Source organism: Eretmochelys imbricata, chromosome 1 (genome assembly GCF_965152235.1).
Source record: "Eretmochelys imbricata isolate rEreImb1 chromosome 1, rEreImb1.hap1, whole genome shotgun sequence".
Classification (NCBI taxonomy): domain Eukaryota; kingdom Metazoa; phylum Chordata; order Testudines; family Cheloniidae; genus Eretmochelys; species Eretmochelys imbricata.
In genome coordinates this window covers 39,005,368-39,028,692 of record NC_135572.1, presented here as the reverse complement: position 1 = coordinate 39,028,692, position 23,325 = coordinate 39,005,368, and the positions used below count along the sequence as shown (strand labels likewise).

General features: G+C 42.0%; 1 protein-coding gene across 1 annotated transcript in view; it reads right to left on the bottom strand.

The window, feature by feature from the left end:
* Window positions 1–23,325, bottom strand: part of DDX10 (DEAD-box helicase 10) — a 328,324-nt gene that overhangs the window by 92,728 nt on the left and 212,271 nt on the right. Inside the window, exon 16 of the mRNA XM_077808979.1 lies at window positions 2,646–2,702. Coding sequence (XP_077665105.1) covers window positions 2,646–2,702 — 57 coding nt within the window. The remainder of the gene's footprint in view (window positions 1–2,645; window positions 2,703–23,325) is intronic.

Sequence of the window (23,325 nt, the reverse complement as noted above, 5' to 3'; positions counted from 1 at the left end):
CCACTTCCTGGGGAAAGTTTGGTAAAAATCCTCACCAATTTGCATAGGTGACCACAGACCCAAACCCTTGGATCTTAGAACAATGAAAAAGCATTCAGTTTCCTTACAAGAAGACTTTTAATAGAAGTAAAAAAGAATCACCTCTGTAAAATCAGGATGGTGAATACCTTACAGGGTAATTAGATTCAAAACATAGAGAATCCCTCTAGGCAAAACCTTAAGTTACCAAAAAGACAGAGACAGAAATATTCATTCTATTCAGCACAACTATTTTCTCAGCCATTTAAAGAAATCATAATCTAACACATACCTAGCTAGATTACTTACTAAAAGTTCTAAGACTCCATTCCTGGTCTATCCCCGACAAAGACCAGCATATAGACAGACACAGACCCTTTGTTTCTCTCCCTCCTCCCAGCTTTTGAAAGCATCTTGTCTCCTCATTGGTCATTTTGGTCAAGTGCCAGCGAGGTTACCTTTAGCTTCTTAACCCTTTACAGGTGAGAGGATTTTTCCTCTGGCCAGGAGGGATTTTAAAGGGGTTTACCCTTCCCTTTATATTTATGACACACTGGAAGCATTTTCTCTTCAGTAGGTCAATGCCAAGACATTCAGTGAGAGCCATGGAAAGTGACATGACTCCACTGCACACAGCACTAACAAAAATCATCCCTTGTGTACTTAAAACTAAAACTTTTGCTTATGCAACAGAGCTATGCCAGTTTTAGAAGCTACTGCACAGATGGTGGTTGCAACACACTTATAAAGAAGAAACACTGTTGACAGAAAAGAAAAAAAAAAAGCAGCTCACTCAAACAGTCACACCTCAGAAACAGCAGCGGACTTTCAAAGGGTAGGGGGGAAAGATTCAGGCTGAGAATAGTTTCAGCAGAAGCTTCCCTCTACCTAAAACCTCCTAGAAGTACTGGCAGCACTAGAATCGTTCACAGCTAACACAGGTTTGCATTTAAATACAAACAGCAGCTGGTGGGTTGCCTTAGTAAAAAGTTTGGGAATCACTGGTCCACAAGACACATTGTAAAAGGTGACTGTACGTAAGTGCGAGAACACCTATGCAAATTCTGGGTGTTCAAATTTCCTACAGTCACTAAAAATAGAGAAATCCAGGATCAGAACAACTTGCAATGTTTAAAACTTAGAAATGGATTTTAAGAGACTCCCTATGCATACACACACAGCGAAGGCCATGAGAAACAGGACTGGTGCAAATGGTTCATAGCATTTAAAATATAAACACAATACAGACCTGAGAGAAGAATGATAACACCTTACACTTTTATCCTGTAAGGTCTTCAGAGCAGGGACTGACATTTAATCGATATTGGACAGTGCCATAAATTTCTATAGCACTACATAAATAACTCAAAGTGGGTGGTAGAGCCTGCATTTTTTGTCTTTTGAAATATCATGGATTTCCTTTTTATCCCTTAAGAAGGGGCAGAATTAAAAAAGCAATACAGTATTCATAAATGTTAAATACCTTGATTAGGATCAATACTTTATTCCTATATTTACATTTTGCTAATTGTTGATTCTGTAAAGTAATTTCCCTTCCAGCCTTCCACATTTATGCTTAAAAATATGCATATTTATATTTTAAATTGCATGCAAAAAAAAAGTCTACTCTCTGATTTAGAAGTCCATGATGCTGAGAGCTCACCTTTCAAGCTGTCTTTGAAGATGGAGCAATACTTAATACTCAGCATAACCAGGCTTTTCATCTTATACTGTAGAGTAATTACTTCCCACTTCAGAACAACAACATAAGTTATCATCTCAGACTTGTACTCCAAGTGCCATAGCCGGCTTGGAAAAATCTGACAGAGAACATTATGGGTTTACTCAAGGGAGTCTGATCTGTGATAACTGCCAAGAACAAATCATGACTATTCAGGCATAGCATAATGAGATACAGTATGAGAAATGACACACATTATTGGGCTTGTACAGTATTCTGGAAAATCATTGTAACAGAATTTCCTCAGGTCAGCACAAGCCAAACCATACACAATACTAAATATGCCAATACAAAATTGTAACTATACATATACTATACGCTCATAACTACTTCAAAGGGTCTTCATACAATAAATTTCAATTTAAACACAGAAAATTCTTTGTGAATTTTGTAACATGAAGGCTAAATGAAACCTCACTGCAAATCTTACAGGTTGCCATGATGCATGCAGAGCCATAGGCATACACAAGCATACAATAATCAGCTGATATCACATTACATCTTAAAAACTGCAACTGGCTTGATATACAGAATAAAGTGAATGCCTCTCCCAAAGAATGCTCTGGGAATAGAATAAAACTGAAGAAAGAGAAAATCAGAACAGGAGAAAATAAAAACAAGTAACTTTGCATCATCAATGGGCAACAAATACATTTGTTTCCTCCACTTAGTACAGTACCACCACTAGCTGTCACACCAAAACAAAGCAAGAGTATGGGGATGAAAACGACAAGCAAATAAAATTCTTTAAAATGCTATTGTATTAGGGAAATCCTGGAAAAAATAATCAAGTAAAAAACTGTTTAATGAGAGAAAGAAGAGCAGTATTTAAATTCCAGTTCCAGAACTATAATCACTGGTCTATCAAAACAATAAAAAGCCTTACCTTCTCGCTTTTCCTCCTGGCTTCTCTTCTTGCTTCCTTTTCTCTCAGCCTTTTCTCCTATGAGAAATAACAAGATCCATTATAATTTTAAAGTCATACTTCCATTTTATCTTCAAAGAGTAAAATAATTTAAAAAGTTGAACTACCCTGTTTAACTCATTCCTACTGTGTGTAGCAGTAGAACAAAAACAATGAATACATGTCTGACTGAGGCACTATTCATTCATCTTTGTCCTGCCAGGGAAGATTAAACTTAGTGCAGATTAAAACCTTAATCATCCCAAAAAGACAACATGAATCTTTTAAGGCAGTTGTTTGCAGAGGTCTTCCGGGGGTACATCAACTCCTCTAGATATTTGCCTAGGTTTACAACAAGCTATATAAAAAGCACTAGCCAAATCAGTATAAACTAAAATTTCAATACAGTGATTTGTTTATACTGCTCTATATACTGTACACTGAAATGTAAGTACAATATTTACATTCCATGGTAAAAATGAGAAAGTAAGCAATTGTTCAGTAATGATGTGCTGACACACGTTTGTTTTTTTATGTCTGATTTTGTAAGCAAGTACTTTTCAAGTGAGGTAAAAGTTGGGAGTACATAAGACAAATCAGACTCCTGAAAGGGGTACAGTAGTCTGGAAAAGCTGAAAGCCACTGTTTTAAGGAATGATGCAATTAAGTATTCTGATAGTATTTTTAACCGGTTATTGCACTTAAAACACTAACATGGCATTGTCAAGTTCCATGTTTATGGTTTCTCATTGACCTCACAGGAAATCGCAGTTTACAAGTAAAATGATAGTTTTCGCAACAGTGAGCACTGCTAAAGACACTGCTAAAGGTCCTCAGTCAAGCTGTGTTCTTCCTGGCCTCCACAGAACCACCACTAACAGACTCTGCAGTGGAATAGACTTACAGACTTTAAGGCCAGAAGGGGCCATCATGATCATCTAGTCTGACCTCCTGCACATTGCAGGCCATGAAACCTCACCCATCCACTCCAGTAATAGACCCCTAACCTCTGGCTGAACTACTGAAGTCCTCAAATCATGATTTAAAGATTTCAAGTTACAGAGAATCCATCATTTACTCTTGTTTAAACCTGCAAGTGACCCATGCCCAATGCTGCAGAGGAAGGCGAAACTCTCCCACGGTTTCTCCCAATCTGACCCTGGGAAAAATTTCTTCCTGAACCTAAATACAGCAATCAGTTGGATCCTAAGCACTTTGGCAAGATCCACCAACCAGACACCTGGGAAAAGAATTCTCTGTAGTAACTCAGAGCCCTCTCCAACTAGTGTCCCATCACCAGCAAGCATAGATTGGCTACACGCAATCATGGGCAGTTTCATCATACTATCCCCTCCATAAACTTATCAAGCTCAGTTTTGAAGCCAGTTAGGTTTTTCACCCCTACTGCTTCCAGCACTTCTAATTTCTTTACAGTCTACCTCATCATTAATATACAATGCTGCTTCATCCCTTTACCTTTATTTCTATAATTCCTGAACAGCACATACAGGTCAATACCTGTACTCCAGTCATGATTACTATTCCACCATGTGTCTGTTACCCTTGTTTCACTTCCTGAATCAGTAGTTCTAGTTCTTCCACTTTGTTACCCAGCTCCTTGCACTGGTGTACAAACATATTAGTTATTTTTGCTTGGATTCACCCAGATTCCTCGCCCGATTTGGGTACAGTCATTCTACTGCCAGTATTGCCTGCCTGTTTGCATCACTGGTTTGGGCACTATTTTTCCTCCTAATGTCCATTCTCCATTGCTGTATTCTCTCTTTCTTGATTTTCCCAGCATTAACGATTGTGTTGCTGCATGAGCCAAAATAAAATGCAGCTCCTCCTTCCATTGATGAACTGGCTCTGCAATGCCAGCAGGAGTGAAGCAGCAGTGAAATTCAGTCAACAAAATAAGTAACTATGACTCTGACCACAAACAGGGAGCAGACAAATTGAGCCAGATGGTGCTCTTTGCTGGTAATTTTTTAATATGTCTAGTTTGTTTATTTTTAACCAGCATGAGGAATACATCCAAATCAGGTTGTTTTTTTTTTAGTTCTTCCCACCATATAAAGTTTCTCTGATATGTCCAGTTCATGGGATAAGCACAGCAAGTGCCTTGTTTCTGGAGTAGAGCCTTGCAACCTGACCCAAAGCAGCGGGACCCAACTACAAGTGTCGGATTCAGGTCAAGCCAGATCTGAAAACCACCTAATCTGCTCAGGTAGGCTCAGATCACCTTTGCCTGCCTGTAGGGTTGACATGGCAGTTGCTACATGCCTTGCTCCTGCTGGCCATGACCATCCCGCTGTGTTCTGTATGCCGCGGAGTGAGCATGTTGACGAGTTGCAGCACCTCTCACTCCACCGCACAGCAAGGTCAGCAGGATCAGAGACTGCAGCTGCCACCTCACTGACTCCACAGGCCAGAGGTAACCAGAGATGGTTTGCAGCACAGGGAGCAGTAACCCCCAAGGATGAAGTGGCAGCAGTGTCACTGACCCAGGTTTGGGGGGAAATGTCGGGTTTGGTCTGAAAATTACTTGACATTCTCGGGTTGAAGTGGGGTTGGGCTTTAAAATTAGGCCCAAGTAGACCTCTACTCTGCAGTATGAAAGCCTATACTGACCAGTTTGGGTGAGACACTAAGGGTATGTCTAGACAGCATTTTTAAGTGAGCCTCCCAACCAGGGTTGACAGACTTCAGCTAGCAAGGTTCACGCTAATGCTCTGAAAATAGCTGTACAGACGGCCCATGGCAGTTGCAGCTCAGGCTGGAGTTCAGGCTCTGAAGCCTACCCGCCCCCTCCCAAAACTTTAGAGACCAAGCTCCAACCCAAGCCGCCATTTCAGAGTGCTGTCTGTAGAGATATGTTTGTTGAAATTATAATTTATAGACGCTCCCTCATAAGGGGCCGTATTATGAGCATAGGAATTTGAAAGGAGATGTGCCCTTGAGGCGGGGGTTGCTTCTGCCACTCACAGCAGAATGGCTGTGTGCAACAGTTCACCCGAGACGCTCTCCTGTTTGTTTTATTAAAGTTTTATTCCTTTCTCATTCACTGGTTTGTTACACTATTTTTAGAGGGCCACTGTGCAATGTGCTACTGCGAGCTGTGCTAGCTCAGGTTTGTCGACCCAGGACGGGAGGCTTGTGCCAGAAAGCTGTGTAGACAACCCTAAGGCCTGGCCAAATATTTTATTGGAATAACTCTGTTGGTCAGGGGTGCGACACTTTTTTCCTTCTGACAATGATACGCCAGTCAAAGCCCTAGCAGAGATGCTGGTATACTGGCATAGACGAACTTGTGACTGCATAGTTTATTTCACTTACCTGTATGGCCACCAGCACTTTTATACTGGTATAACTGTGCTGGCTGGCACAGCAAAAGAGGCAAAACTTTTAAATAGAGAGAAGGCCAAACCTGGAAGTTCCTGCCACAAATGAGAACATGGAAGCTCCTGCAGTCCTGGTGCTGTGCCACATCAGGCCAGAGCGATCCCCATCAAATAAGAGAAAAGATTCTTTTAAAAACTGAAAATGAGGTAACAGTTTGATGCTCCTGATTCATGCCCTCTCTACGTTGGAACTTGAAAGAGCTGGCTATTTGTTTTTTTTTTTATTATTATTATTAAGGTGGGGAGGAGGAAAAAAACATAGAAAACCTCCTGCTTATGCAGGGAAAGGTAAATCACTAACATACTGTATATTGTCAACCAAACTGATCTGTCAAATGGATGGAGTATTTGAAGAATAATTTTGCCATCACCAAAACCTTTATGGTTAGAATGCTGCAACATTTTTACCATTTGTCACAGTTCCATGGTTAACTGCCAGTTATTCCCCATTACGTAGTTGGGGATTTGATTTTTCTTTCCTAAACGTAGCTGAAGCTTACCAAGCCATCCACCTACCTCTGTATCGGTGACCTGTCCTCTCCATTATTTACCACTCCCTCCATTTTTGTATCATGATGTTTTTCTCTTCCATGTGATTAATAAAAACATTAAACAGCATCGGACCAAGAATCAATCCCTGTGGGACCCCACTGGAACACATCTATTTGATGGTGATTCCCCGTTAACAATTACATTTTGAGACCTATTAGTTAGCCAGCTTTTAATCCATTTAATGTGTGCCACGTTCATTTTATAGCTTTCTAGTTTTGTACTCAAAACGTCATGTGGTACCAAGTCAAACCCCTTACCAAAGTCTAAGTAAATTACATCAACATTATCTTTATCAACCAAACTTGTAATCTCAAAAAAAAAAAATCACGTTAGGTTTGACAGGATCTATTTTCCATAAACCCATACTGATTTGCATTAATTCTATCACCCTCCTTTAATTCTTTATTAATTGAGTCGCGTATCATTAATTGAGCCGCTCTATTATCTTACCCAGGATCCATGTCAGACTGACAGGCCTATAATTACCTGGGTCACCCTGTTTTACCTTTAGTCTCAGAAATCCATCTTGTATTCTTTATGTGTCACGCATTTTACAGAAAGAAAATGAGACCTGTTTAAGAGTTTTAAGAAGTGGGACTATTTCTTGAAGTCTTAGAGGAATTTTAAATTTGTTAGTAATAATTTTCTTCTACGGACACTGGAATAGTAGGATTCATGGTAACTGGGGAACTCAGTTTTACCACAGGAGGGAAACAGAAGTAAAGGCAATTGTTGAGGAGGCTCACTCCATTCACAGATGAGCAAGAGAACCAGGAGAAGGAGCTTTATGCAAGGTGTGTGTGTGTGTGCGTGTGTGTGTGGTGGGGGCGGGGGTGAGAGAGGAAGATTTGGGGACCTTCTGCAAATAGCTAATTCAGGGAGCAGTTTTCAAACAGGATACTGACGCCAGCACTGAATTATATCATCATAGTAGGGACCATGATTCAATACACCCTAATAATTAGTGTATACAGTGGTATTTATGATAAAGTCTTGGCTTCTTCCAAATTTTTTCAATATGAAATACAACAGAAAATGTTTCCTCTGTTAAATATAAACTTTCTAAAATTTTAAATTTTGCTGTCATCTGAATTACTTATCCATTAAAAAAATCAACCATCTTAATTTATTATATGCAGAAAGCCCAATAATAATATAGGCTTAGGTAAAGAAAGAAGGAAACCACTGGAAAAACCCACGTAAGTGAATTCTAAAACTAATCCAGAAGGAGCAGAGCAGATTTTCTACCTTTCGCCCTTCCCCATCAGTTCTATGCTATTTCTTGCTTTTCCAGCAACCTAACTCTGTGGCTCTTTTCAATATCAATATTTTTCATAGGCAGAACTTGCTACGAAGCACGTATTAAGTTTTCCACCTTTTCCAGTCCAATTTCCAAACTATTTTGTTATGCATTCTTGGCTCTGGCATGTCACTTTCTCAGTTCTATGATAAAACTACCTGCTCCCTTTAAAATGTTACCTTGAAAAGAAGGTGGAAGAGACTAGAGTGATATTAACAGGGACCTGGGAAAGTGGGATGACTGATATTCCACAGCAGGACAGAAGAGTTTTGAAAATGAACAGCATAGACGTTTCAAGAGAGGAAAATTCTACTGTATATGGAAGAGACAACGGCTCAACATTGGCCACAGAATCAGGTTGAGATAAAAGCAGAAGTTCATATTCAAGGGAGCTATAGCAGTAGAATGCAAAGAAAGGGCTGAGAAGGCACAGGGTTGAGATAATGCATTAGAGAGGACAGATGACAACATAATGTATAGGATACTTTATAAAAACAGTGGAGAGGGAAAAGGATAGCATCATTAGTAGGAGTGGAATTAGAAGTCAGAGGGAGCAGAAGATAAAAGCAATAGCATGCAAAACTAGAGGGGAAGCTTTGTATGAAGAGAGCTGCTGCCATCAGCACCTTAACAAGTATTGGAAATGTAACTTTACTTTGTGGGAAAAAGTAAGGAATCCGTTCCTCTTTGACAGATGAGGGAAATAGATGGACAAGATTATTAATTTAGGCCTCAGTTCAGGAAAGCATCCTTATTCAGGACAGTGCTTAAGCAGACACTTAACTTTAAGTATCTGAATAAATTCCATGAAAGTCAACTATGCTGTCCTGAGTAGCAATGTAATGCTTTTCTGAATCAGGGCCGTATCTGAGATTGAGGGCCCATTCTTCTCGGCACAGAGCAAGAAACAGTCTCTTCTGCAAAGAGCTACTCTAAATGATGAGACAACGGGTGGGAGAAAGTAAACAACACCAGTATTATACAACAGTGAAGACAGACTGAAATGAAATAACTTGTCTAAGGTGACAAAGAAACTCTATGGCAGGAGCCAGAAAATGGAATCCAGATCTTCTAAATCCCGGTATGGTGTTTTAACCCACCAGACCTCCCTTCCTTGCATTTAAATTACATTCTGCTAGAAAGGAAGAATGGAAGGACGGGAATAGACATGGACAATATATTGTAAGATAGCTGGAAAAGGCAACCAAGAAAATGTAGATTTAGCCAACGATAATCAAATTTATTCCATGTCAGTTAATTCTCATTTTATAGATAAGCCTGTATCTGTAGAGACTCATGAATCACTAAGGTCTCTGACACTAATTTTTAGAATTTTCTACAAGCAGCAGAAGAATCTGGATTTTCTTGGAGTTTGCATTTTCATAATACATAGTAAGAATACAAGGTTCTATCGTGCTATAAATCATTACTTGGAAGACTAGCATATAATTCAGCAATGAACATCAAATTTATTAGTAGCAGGAAAACAGAAAATTACATTTCAATGTACAAATACTTCATTACATATGCTCCTGGCCTACTAGCTGACTTCTTATCTGATACAGCTCTACAGTTCCCTAATATTGCAAATTTCCAACTGAAAGGCATACAAATAGGCAGATCCTGTTATTGAGTATGGCATTCATTTTTTATTGCCAATATCTGTATATCATAACTTCATAACACAGCAGCATGAGATTGTCAGTTAAAGCTGCAGAGCATCACAATTTGATTCAAAAACTTTCTCCCCAATAGTGGTTGTAGAAATCATGTCTCCCTGGAGTCTCCATTTGTACCCAACTGCTTGCCCCTTATACTTAAACTTTTATTCCAGATGAGGAGCTTATACAAACACTAGGTCATGTCTACACTTGCCATTTAAGCGCAAAAGTGCAAAAAGTCCCTCAGAAGTTTCACCATAAACAGAAAACCACCTCCTCGAGAGGCGTACAGTTCTTGCCAGTGATATTTTTGCAGTGATGTGCAAGTGAAGACATGCTCTTCCAGTTTACACAGCTTTTATCCTCCGGAGGATATCCCACAGTGCCTAGGTGACCACTCTGGCCAGAAGCTCTGCTGCTCTGATGCCAGATAAACAGACATCTGCTACTCCCCCTATAAAGCCCGAGGAACTTTGAAACTCCCATTCCTGTTTTTTGGGAAGTGCTCACTTATCTGGCCAGGTGACAATGACTGCTCCACAGAGCAAAGGATCCCCTGATTGGAACAATGCTGAGCTATTGGACTTGATCCGTGTTTGGGGAGAGGAGGCTGTGCAGGGAGGCAAGATGCCCCACGGTCACCCCTTCCCACAAGACCTATCCTCAAAATGGAGAGAGCTGCACTGTGAGATAGCTGCCCTCAGTGCACTGCTCTCATCGGTGATGGAAGTGCCGCAAATGCGAACACGATCTGACACCTGTGGAAGTAAGTGAGAACACAAACCTGCACTTTTCTTTTACTGGTTCCGGATCACCGGTGAAACTGATAGCGCAAAAACTCTGCAAGTGTAGACATAGCCTAAGTTTCCAGCAAGCAGGGGTGCAAATCAACCCTGAACTAGCTTGCCTCACATTAAGTGTCTGTGTCCTGCTGACGAATACTAAAAGTTCCCTAGTGCACTTTAATATACTCCTGTTTCAAGGTGAGGTAGATCAAGCACACTGTGGAACTTTTAGCATGCGGCAGCAAGGTCCACACAGCAGGCTAGTGTGGGGGAGGGTCGTGTTCCAGCAGGCCGTGAACCACCTTTGTTTAGAAAAGCCTGAGGCATGTTGGTTTCCTTTTCAGACAGTCAACACTGAATCAATCATAGGCTAACTGGAAAGCAAAGCAAGACCCTGCTCTTTTCTTCCCAGCCTGCGCTTCCAGTCCCTGCATTCCTGGAGTAAGAAATTCAGCCCTAAACCAAGAGTGGCCAACATGTGACCTACATACTGGAATAGGGTTATCAGATAGCAACTGTGAAAAAAATGGGACCAGGGGTAGGGCGGTAATAGGCGCCTATATAAGAAAAAGTCCCAAAAAACAGGACTGTCCCTTTAAAAACAGGACAGATGGTAACCCTATCCTGGAGCAGCCTGCATGGAACTTGGTAGAAGGCGCACAGGTTGCAGAAGAGAAGAATTTGGAGAATGCAACAGGAAGTCGGTGTGACAATCAGGGTCCAGACACCCGCAAGGGACCACAGGGGGGCCAAAACTACAAACAGTAAGCAGTTGAATCAACTGGTTGTATACAATGTCATTGTGTATAAATATATATCAAGTAAGGCCTTTTATGAAAGCCTGTAATGTTCTGAACTTTATGGTCATTAGGATATACATATATAGGTTATAACTATGAATATATGTATATATACGTGCATATAAATATATGTAAGTATATATGTATAGAACACAGTAATAGTAATTAGGGTATGTCTACACTTAAAATGCACTTCAGTGTAAACACTACTTACGATGAGGGGTAGGTTCTCCTATTGGTGTAGGTAATCTACCTCCCAGAGAGGCGGTAACTAGGTTGACGGAAGAATTTCTTCTGTTGACCTAGTGCTGGTCTATACCAGGAGTTCTAGATTGCTACAGCTACGTCTCTCAGGGTGTGGAGTAGCTATATCGAAATAAGTCCCCCTCTGCAGGGACGGGAAGGGTTCTCCTGTCGCTGTAGGTAATCCACCTCCCCAAGAGGCAGTAGCTAGGCTGATGAATGAATTCTTCCATTGACCTAGCGCTGTCTACACTGGGGGTTAGGATGGCTTAATTATGTCTGAGGGGTGTGGATTTTTCACACCCCTGAAAGACAACTATGCCAATATAACTTTTCAGTGTACATCAGCCCTAGGCTACAACTACAGCCACGTGGAGAAGCAATCAGACAGGGAGGAGCACTTCCTGAGTAATTGTGTACACAAAACCAAATCAAAGCGCCTAGCCCTGTATAACCCAGAGAAAGACAGTGGTGGACTATTAACGGTAATGGAAAAACACTGAAAAGAAAACCCCAGTCTTGGAAAATTAAGCAAGGAGGGAGTTTCCCCTGCTCTGTGGCATGGTCTACACAATAAAGTTAAGTTGATGTAAGCCAACTTGTGACAACCTTGTTGTGCAAGTATCTACACTTACATTCGTGGGAGACAACTTTAAGTGCGCTGTTATGCTGACATAGTAACGTCAGCTCCCCGAGAGGCATTGAGCCACAGTTGATGTACGCAGGTTGATGCTGCTCAAGTGTAGACAGCTTTGATCCCAACAAACAGTTCAGATGAGACACGTTACACGGTGTGCAAGTATGAATGGGAAGTGGCATATGAATTTTGCAGTGGCCTTTTTTTTTTTTTTTTTTTTAAGAAGGTTGAAATGCAAGCAATGCATTCTGAGGAGAGAGCTGAAAGGAGTAATAGAAGTTGCTAGGAGCACAAAAAGAGGAAAACTGTGCCAAGTGTCAGGGACAACATGGAAGAAGGCACACAAGGTAAAACTTGAGAAGGAAACACCTAGAGCAAAGGAAGCAATAGGGGGAGTAGGAGGAAATAGGAGCCAAGATGTGGTCAGGGAAGTTCTGTGGAGCTCCATGAAAGCGATGAGGAGAAAGTTAAACTTGATGCAGATGGTGAGGGGGAAGGCGGTGAACAGATTTAAAGAGGAATATTTTAGCTACAGCATTTTGGATAAACGGAGTTGAAAGGCCAGAGACGGAAAAGTGGTAATCAAGGTAGGAGGAGACCAACGCACAGGGAAGGATTACAACTGTTAGGTCATCTTCTTGTAAAGAGATGTCAAGAGGAAGAATTGATAGGATTTAGTAACAGCCATATTAGGGGGGAGAGAAGTCAACACTAACACTGGGTGACAGGGAAGAAAGTGGAATCATTAACATCAATGGAGAAGGCAGGGTTCACTTTGCAGGGTTGCATTATAACTGGTGGTGGGACACAAAGACAGGTGTCAGAGGTGTAATACTGTAAGGGAGAAGAAATTACAGAGCCATAAGTGATGGGTTTAAAAACTAGTTGTAGGAGATATCGGAGTGGTAGAGAGTAACTAAATACTTGCGACAGACAGCCTCAATTTCCTCCTGGGGGGAAAAAAACCTGGCAAGATCCTGCATAGAGTGGGAAGAAGTGGGAGGGCCACATTGTCAAAGACAGAGAAAAGCCACTAGGAATCAAAGATACAAAAGTCCGGAAAGGATGAGAAACAGAACTGTTTTAGCAAGGAAGTCAGCTGAACTGAAGGAAAAGAAGAAAAAATTGCAGAGAAGGCTGTTTGCATTTTCTACAAAGGTGCTTAACTACACAGGAGCAAATGAGACAGCAGCCATGGTTGGAGACTGGCAGAAAAGACAAATGGTGGGAGAGGAAGCAAAAATAATAAATAAATAAATAATGAAAAGGCTGAAGGAGAGAAGAGGGACTCTGAAATCAACAGAAGGGAGGGATGTCAGTGAGGGAAGAAAAGTACTGAAAAGTGCAGAGATGTTGATTGATTTGTGGTAGCGAAAAAACTATATTTTAAAAAAGGACAAGAATATACAATTTCGGCAAGCATTAAACTGCACAGGTGAGCCAATGAATGCCTAGATGCAGTAGGACTGCAATTTCAAATGGAGTTTTATCTGATTAAAGACTGCACAATGAAGCCCTCCAAAAAGAGTCTGGGTACTCTCTCTGGACATTGTCCTCTCTAATTTTATTATTTGTTACATACTTTTGTTCATGTTTTGTGAACAAAATTACAGTAATCACACTTGTTCAAAATAAAATTTAATCTCCCATCTGCTCTCTAAAACACAAACAGTATATTCAATCTTTCCATCCTTTGTTGCATGTCCTGGGTTCAATGCACGTCATTTGCAGGACACCAAAGACATTTTGAAGTTTTTTGGTTTATTTGCATTTTTATGTGGTCTTTACTTTGGGTCTAGCAGCCTTAAAAAGAGTAAATTAGTCCATATTTCCCAAATACTGCTGTATATTTTTTATTTAGGTGATTGCCATACAAGTAATTCTTCCAAAACATTCCGCACAATATTGGTCTCATTTTAATCATCTCATAGTTCTTTTATATTGTACCCAAGCTGGAGGCATAGCAACAAATTGCATCTTACTGAAAGTCTTCCAAAAAAACAGCAGCATCCATTCTTCCACAGTTAACATCGGTACAGTACTTTAGGATGAATCATATGTTTTCCAAGAGAGTTATTACTTGCAACTCTGCTCTGTATTGTTAAAAAACATGATTGGTTCTTTATTGGCTTGACCCCCTCACTAAGAAGTCATTTAGTAGGGGCTATCTTAGACAATTTCAGTGACAATATGCATATGGTGATTTTAACTAATATACAAAGGCAATGTTATTTTATCCTCTAAAACTTATATTATCCTTTGAACCTCATCTTCATCCCACAATATTTATCTTTCCCCCATGATTAATCTCATGCTTCTGCAATATCAGGAAAGTATGTTACATCACTCAGAAAATTTTTCAAGAGCAGCTCTGAAATTGTAATATGGTACTCCCCTTAGTCAGTGTTATGTTTCCCTGGTGATCATGCTCTATATTTCATTCTTAGACTTTCTATCTTCTACAGAGGTAATAAATACTTTCAATAAATCACAAATACAAATTAACACCAGCACCATTTGTTTAGATTTTGCCTTTTTGTATAAGTTTTCTGCTAAATATTGCACAGAGCAGAAAGATCAACAGAGTATATATTTATCACACAAGATTACTAAGAGCAAAGCACAGTAACTCCTCACTTAACGTCCTCCCGCTTAATGCTGTTTAAAAGTTACGTCACTGCTCAATTAGGGAACATGTTCGTTTAAAGTTGTGCAATGCTCCCTTATAATGTCGTTTGGCTGCCTGCTCTGTCCACTGCTTGTAAGATTTTGTGGAAGAGCAGCAAATTTACAAGGGAGCATTGCACAAGTTCCTCTTCTCCGCCTCCTCCCCTCCCTCCCAGCGCTTCCCTCACTGCCAAACAGCTGTTTGGCGGCGCTTAGGACTTTCTTGGGGGGAGGGAAGGAGCGGGGATATGGCGTGCTCCGGAGAGGAGGTGGAGTGGGGACGGGAAGAGGCGGGCCTGGAGCATTCCTGGAAAAGTAAGTGCCTGTTCTTCTCCAGGTAAGCTGCCACTGCTGCTGCGAAGGTGCTTCCTAGCGCCCTTTCCTGCAGTGGGTTGTGCCTGTGTGGAGTAAACCAAGGGCACTTCCCAACCACAGTACAGTACATAATGCCTTTTGTCTGCCCCAAAACAACCCCCCCACATTTACTTTAAATCTTATGGGAAAACTGGATTCGTTTAACATCGTTTCACTTAAAGTTGCATTTTTCAGGAACATAACTACAATGTTAAGTGAGAAGTTACTGGTATGGTCTTGGGCATAAGGATAAATCTATGCAGTTATGCACTGAGAGTTATTAGTGGAAATGAACCTACCACCACCACTACAAGAAAACTGGCAGTAAAGTGGTTCGCTGTCCTCATCACTTCAGTGGTAATATGTATATGTGCTCAAATATGCATAAATTCTCTCTATATATGTTTTGCAAATAGTGTCTAGAAAAATAAACTCATTTTTCAACACAAAATTCCCATCCTTTTCTTTTTATTAGCTTAGAAATAGAAAATGGGAGGAGACTTAAAACTGTCCTAATGACACATTGGATTTGTAGGATTTCAACATCAGTTGATATGGTACCTAAATGTGATACGAAAAGTGAGCTTCATGGTCAAAGTTATTATACAAAGGTGACTTTTTTTAATACACATTTTATTTTTCACCTCCCTCCCACTAACTAAAGCGTTGCATTATATATGTGCTGCTAAATACATTTTTTATAAACCTTCAACTTAGTCATGTTTGATACATTTAATTTTATTCACTGGCTTTTAATAGTCAACCCCTATGAATTACCCTTCTGTCAAGGTGCATCCCAGAGTTCCTAAACTATTTGTCTCTGCAGCACACACCTAAACCAAGACGAAGTCTGAATACCCCATATATTTTAGAAGCATTAGGATACCTACAAATAGGCTTGTAGATTTTGTAGCCAGCTGGTTAATATGGATGCTTGGTTATGGCCTGATCCCACATGAGTGAAGTCAATAGATGTTTTAAATTGACTTCAATCCGCACAGGACTAAACTCTTAGTTATTAAGGCTCACATTCAGAAATGGACTTAACACCTGTGTAACTTTTAAGCACATCAATAGTCCCATAGAAGTCAATGCTTGAAAATTAGGCACATGGTTAAGTACCTTCCAGAACTGGGGACTACCCGATTTAAAATATGGTTTCTTCCCACCCCAATCAATGAAACAGTAAATACTTAGCACTTATAAAGCCCCTTTACATTTTCAAAGCTCTACAGAAACACTGAACAATCTGGACATCATCTCCATTAATTATCAAAGTATCATTACCCCAATTTTACAGACATGGAAATTTCATGCCAGCAAGAATGTAATTGACCTGCCTAGTAGCACACAGCACATCAGTCTCAGAGCCAGTGTTAGTATTCAGAAATTCCTGGCTTCCAGGATGGTGCTGTAGCCACTAGACTATGCTGCATCCAGTAATTAGGTCTAGCTTGGTTCTCTATTTATCTATCCTAGACAAATACAGAACCATGCATAAACATGTAGATGTGGAGGGGTCATCATTTGTATTTCATATTTAATGTTCCTTATTGTTTTTCCAACAGCCCCTAAGTTAACATAGCCCCCAAAAGCCCAGCTTTGGACTTCAGGCAAAATGTGGGATGTGGGAGAAGAGGAGTATTCCCTAGATTATAGTAAATTTTTAAACACAAAAACTTTACTCAGAGACAGTTCAAGTTACATCAGGATACAGTCACCACTTCAGAACCTGAAAATCATGGAAATAAGTCATGGCAAAAGCCTGCTGAATCCCTGGCCACTTTCATATCACAACACTGTCAATAACACACTCTAACATTCCATAATGCTTTTCATAATGCGACCTCAGACACAACTGCATTAACAGATCAGCATATCTGACTGACCGCACAGTTATTCTGCTTTAACTTTGCTGAGGTTATCATTGAGGTTTTCCACCAGACAGAGTTTGAAGAAGTTGGGGTACACACTGCTTTTCAGCAGGGAAGTGAAAGCTCTATGTAGGTGCTGAAGTGTGTGATGAACAGTGCTGAAGGCAATGTTATATCCATGCTTTTCAGGTTTGGAGTTAGAGGGTGGGGGTTTTGAGGCAAACTAATTTGCCACACAACAAACTTTCCGTGCATATTTCCCAGTTTTTACACAGGGCTGAAGTACCTTGGTGTAGAACCCCAGGATCGGGGAGGGAGGGAAGGAGGGAGGAGATAACAAATGATTAAGGCTAAGATTTTGTCATGGATATTTTTAGTAAAAGTCACAGACAGGTCATGGGCAATAAAGAAAAATTCACAGAAGCCCGTGACCTGTCCCTGATTTTTACTACAAATATCCATGATAAAATGGAAAGGGACTGGGCAGCTGCAGGGTGGCTGGGAGCTCTGGGGCCCCCACCACCCGTGGCGGCTCAGAGCTCCAGGGTCCCCCTAGCCCCAGCACCAGAAGGGAGCTGTAGGGGCCCCCTGTCCCCTCCCCAGCGGGCAGGAGCTTTGGGAATCCTCCTGCCACTGGCACAGTGGGGAGCTGCAGGGGTCAGACAATTGGAAAAAGGCAAATATAGTGCCCATCTTTACAAAAGGAAGAAGGAGAATCCAAGGAACTACAGCCTCACCTCAGTCCCGGAAAAATCATGGAGCTGGTCCTCAAGGAATCCATTTTGAAGCACTTGGAGGAGAGGAAGGTTATCAGGAAAAGTCAACATGAATTCACTAAGGGCAAGTCATGCCTGACCAACCTGCTTGCCTTCTATGATGAAATAACTGGCTCTGGGGATATGGGGAAAAGCAGTGGACGTGATATCTTGCCTTTAGCAAAGCTTTTGATACGGTCTCCCACAGTATTCTTGCCAGCAAGTTAATTGGATGAATGGATTATAAGGTGGATAGAAAGCTGGCTAGATTGTTGGGATCAATGGGTAGTGATCAACGGCTCGATGTCTAGTTGGCAGCTGGTATCAGAGTGCCCCAGGGGTCGGTCCTGGGGCCAGTTTTTGTTCAACATCTTCATTAACGATCTGGAAGACGGGATGGATTACACCCTCAGGAAGTTCACAGATGACACTAAGCCAGGGGGAGAGGTAGATACGTTGGAGGGTAGGGATAGGGTCCAGTGAGACCTAGACAAATTGGAGCATTAGGCTAAAAGAAATCTGATGAGGTTCAACAAAGACAAGTGCAGAATCCTGCACTTAGGAAGGAAGAATCCCATGCACTGCTACAGGCTGGGGACTGACTGGCTAAGCAGCAGTTCTGCAGAAAAAAACCTGGGGATTACAGTGGACGAGAAGCTGGATATGAGTCAACAGTGTGCTCTTGTTGCCAAGAAGGCTAATGGCATATTGGGCTGCATTAGTAGCAGCATTGCCAGCAGATCGAGGGAAGTGATTATTCCCCTCTATTCAGCACTGGTGAGGCCACATCTGGAATATTGCATCCAGTTTTGGGCCCCCCACTACAGAAAGGATGTGGACAAATTGGAGAGAGTCCAGTGGAGGGCAACGAAAATGATTAGCGGGTTGGGGCTCATGACTTACGAGGAGAGGCTGAGGGAACTGGGCTTATTTAGTCTTCAGAAGAGAAGAGTAGGGGGGATTTGATAGCAGCCTTCAACTATCTGAAGGAGGGTTCCAAAGAGGATGGAGCTCGGCTGTTCTCAGTGGTGGCAGATGACAGAAGACACAATGGTCTCAAGTTGCAGAGGGGGAGGTCTAGGCTGGATATTAGGAAAAACTATTTCACTAGCACTGGTGAAGCACTGAAACGGGTTACCCACGGAGGTGGTGAAATCTCCATCTTTAGAGGTTTTTAAGGCCCAGCTTGACAAAGCCCTGGCTGGAATGATTTAGTTGGAATTGGTCCTGCTTTGAGCAGAGTGTTGGACTAGATGACCTCCTGAGGTCTTTTCCAACCCTAATTTGCTGTGATTCTATGAAGAACTGATTGATAAAATATTTAATCATTGGATTCCAATAACAGAAGTACAAAAACTTCACTCTCAAAGTTTATGAATTTGTCAGTAAACCAGCGGATAGTTTTATAACTTTCCAACCAACTCTTCCTATTGATTCATTATGCTGTGCTCTTGAAATATTATAGCTCCGCTTCCTTCAGAATCAAACCTTGTTGCACCTACAGCATGGATGAGAGATGAATCCTGCCATTCTTTGCAGCTACTCTGAATCTCCTACTCTTTGGAAAGCTTCTTAAGTGGTTTTTCACTGAGCTCAGATTACCGTTTATGGGGCTACAGTGGTCGATTTTCAAATTAAGCACCTAACCCCCACTGACTTTCAATGGGAGTTTAACACCAACATTTGGAACTTTTGAAAACTTATCCCATAGTGTTTTGTTCAAATATAAACGTTTCCCATATCCCAGCATTAGCGTATCATCATCAGTGGGGAAATTTATATATAGTTAACTTTCTGAAGTTCAATACTGTTTTAAACAATGCTTTTAAAATGAAGTTTTATGTCAGTATTTTATGATACAATTTGAATATTGTACACTCCAGAATTACAATCAATTCTGTACACAATAGCTTATCATGAAGGTATGTTAATCACATGATGTTAAGGGGCTACTTTGTGCCAAGAGCTTGAGTGAAGAAATCCAAACTCTTCTTGATGGGGTGTTAAGTTCATTTCACAAGCAACACTCAGCATTCTTAACTGCCACGCTCTCAAACCTTCTACTTCGTTCTATGACAAATGAATGGTCCAGAAACCGTTTGCAAATGTATGGTCTGCAATTTAAGGTTTTTAAATGCCAAAGAGGAATCTAAGTACAAACATTAAAGTTTTTAAACAGCAGAATGAAGCACATTATAAAGGTCTTACTTTAATAATTCATGTAAAATTTTGGATGATCCCAATGACATCTATGCAAAAATTAGCACTTTTCTCTTAGTGAAAATGTAACATTGCGATGTGATCTGTGTTGACCCAACAGTCTTCCATCAGCTGTCCCACAATGCCCCATTGCCTGCCATTTTGGTCACAATTTTAAACTCCACTGCTCAGAGGTCACAGAGACGAGAAGCCACCAACATCTTTAAACCCCTTTGTGTGTTTTTGAAATGCTTTTTTCAGACTACGTACCTTGGCAAGCACACCTAGCAGCTCACTCATGTTGTGTGCAACTGCCCAGCCAGCCAGGCGACTCTAGGCATAAGATGTGCTCCTGCCCGGAGTAGACCTGAGATATTGAATCTCCTGGGCATGTGGGGAGAGGGGGCTATGCAAGCACAGCTATGGACCAGCCATAGAAACGTGGACATCTACAAGCAGATTGCACAGGGGATGCAGGCAAAGGGGTATGACAGAGATCAGCAGCAGCGCCATGTGAAAGCGCAGGAACTTCGCCAGGGAGGCCAACAATAGATCTGGGGTTGCCCTGCAGACCTCCTGCTTTTATAATGAGTTGCATGCCATACTTGGCAGCGATTCCCAGCACCCCCCAGACCACTGTGAATACCTCAGAGGAGACAAAGACAGAGACCCATGCCATGAACAGCAAGGAGGAGGAAGGAGTAGACAGGGTGGGGGACTCCAGCCAGGTTGTGAGTCAAAACCTGTCATACTCCACCACAGTCTAGCCAGTCTCTCCAGATGAGTGCAGATGAGCCTGACAAAGGGGAAGGTAACTCTGATTAGTGTGTGCGTATATTTCTCTTTACAATGTTTAAAGAGGACACCCAGCCCGTCCTCAAGTTAACAAGACACAGTTATCGACTTTTCATTGTTCTACTCATACAAGAAGAGGTAGAGATACAAAGGCAAAATTGGCATGTGCTTTTCATTCCCCTGTTTGGTTAGGCGGGGGGAGGAAGGGGCACAGCATTTGGAGCCCTTTGTTTATGTCCCTTGTATCCTTCCTGATAAATTACAATCAATGAAACCTTCACGGAGATACTCTGCAATCCTCTCACAAAGGTTTGTATGGAAGGCTGTCTTATTTCTTCCTGCACAATAGGACACTTTCCCATGCCACTCTGAATGAGTTCAGCTGGTGCTATTGCAGTAAACAGGCTAGCAACATATGGACCCAGGCAGCTTGGGGATGCCAGCAGCAGCTGTGTTCTCCGTGCCTTTGTAACCATCAGGAATGAGATATCTAAAACCACCACAGTGGAAAATAGTGCCAATATTTAGTGCCACTGCCCTATATTCGTTCCCATGGAATACAGACCAAAATTATATTGCTTCATGCAACAGAACAGTCTTCTGTTCCTAGCCCCGGTGGGCCATACTCAGCATGGCTGAGGCTGGAAAGCAGTGCTGTGCCAAGGTGCTCCAAAACAGCAGTGTCAATAAGCATAACTTATTAAAAGTGTTTATGAGAATAAGGGAAGGGAGTTTGAAATTTATCTTTCCCTTTCCGTTGTTACTGTAAATCCAGTGGCACATCTGTCTGTTTTTATCAGCAGCTTCTGATGTGGCAGCCTTGAGATGTTGCCTCCATACTGTCAGAATGCCTGACATTGTTAAAGAGGAGTAAAAGGTGGACTTACTCAGCCAGATCCCGCAAGCCTGCGCTGCATCCGACTGTGAACAAAGGGCATGGAGGGCCAATATGACTGACAGCAGAGAGAAGGAAAGAGGACAAGAAAAAGATCCAAGAAGGAGATCTACCAGACATAATGGGTCTTCCCAGACCACAAACTCAAATGCTGCAGACCCTGCATGATCCAGAGGTCCCAAAATCTCAAATCCTTCACCCTTTGCAGTCCTTGCAGAATTCCATGGTCACTGCTCCCTACATCCCAAAACACACCATGTGGCATCATGGGCTGCATCCTTACCCCTACAACGCCATGCTGGGGGACAGCAAGGGAAACAGCTTCACATACAGTGACCTGTGAGGACCACAGTTGCTGTACGTGTAGCCACAACAGATTGCATTTGTGCAAATGGACAGAAATGTTTACTCCCTCTTCAATTTTAAAGTTCCACTCAGAGGCACCGACTCCGTGGGTGCCCTGGGACTGGAGCACCCACAGGGAAAAATTGGTGGGTGCTCTGCACCTACCGCCAGCTCCCTGACCCTCACCCCAGTTCACCTCCGCCTCCTCCCCGAGTGCACTGCCATGTCCTGCTTCTCCCCTCTCCCTCCCCAGCGCTTGTGCCGTGAAACAGCTGTTTCACGCGGCAAGTGCTGGGAGGGAGGGGGCGGGGGAGGAACACGGAGCACTCGGGGAAGAGGCGGGGCCAGGGCGAGGATTTGGGGAGGGGTCCAATAGGGGCAGGGAGAGGGCGGAGATGGGGCGGGGCCAGTGGGGCGTGAGCACCCACCAGCACCAAGGAAAGTTGGCGCCTGTGCTTCCACTCTCTTAATTTAAGCAAAAATAATCATACTATTTTGAATTTTATTTTGCGCATTGTTTTTCCCACTCAAAGTTCTATCTTTATTCATAAAGAATAAATGATCTTTATTCGTTCACAACTAATATTGCAGAATGCATAGCTGAAGTGAAAGCACACAGTACTTGTAGACATACAGCAACCATCGTTTAATTCACAGGTTCAGGAAAATACCCAGTCATTTGTATACTGCTTGCTGTTCGTTTTTATACTCCAACAGAGAACATTCTTGTGGCTGACCGTTAAAGTGCTCCTTCAAAGTCTCCCTCACCTGCATAGCTCCAAATTGTCTCTTGTAATAGCCCTTGTTTCTGGCTGTTCAAATTCAGCAGAAAGCTGCTCCACTTCTTCCCTCCATCCGGCACCAGCTTTTTCTCTTTTGCCTCACAGATATTATGCAGCTATAACCATTGGGATATTTTGCTCACCAAGATCCAGTCTGGTGAGCACACACCACCAGTGTCCCTTTCAATCTAACAAAAGCACATTCCAGGGCTTTGGCAACCTTTAATCATATAACATCAGGAGTGGAAGAGACCTCAGGAGGTCATCTAGTCCAACACCCTGCTCAAAGCAGGACCAAACTCCAACTAAATCAGCCCAGCCAAGGATTTGTCAAGCAGGACCTTAAAAATCTCTAAGGATGGAGATTCTACCACCTTCCTAGGTAACCCATTCCAGTGCTTCACCACCCTTCTAGTGAAATAGTTTTTCCTAATATCCAACCTAGACCTCCCCCACTGCAACTTGAGACCACTGCTTCTTGTTCTGTCATCTGCCACCACTGAGAACAGCCTAGCTCCATCTCTTTGGAACCCTCCAGCGTATCTACCTAGCTTAGTGTCATCTGCAAACTTGCTGAGGGTGCAATCCATCCCATGATCCAGATCCAGACATTG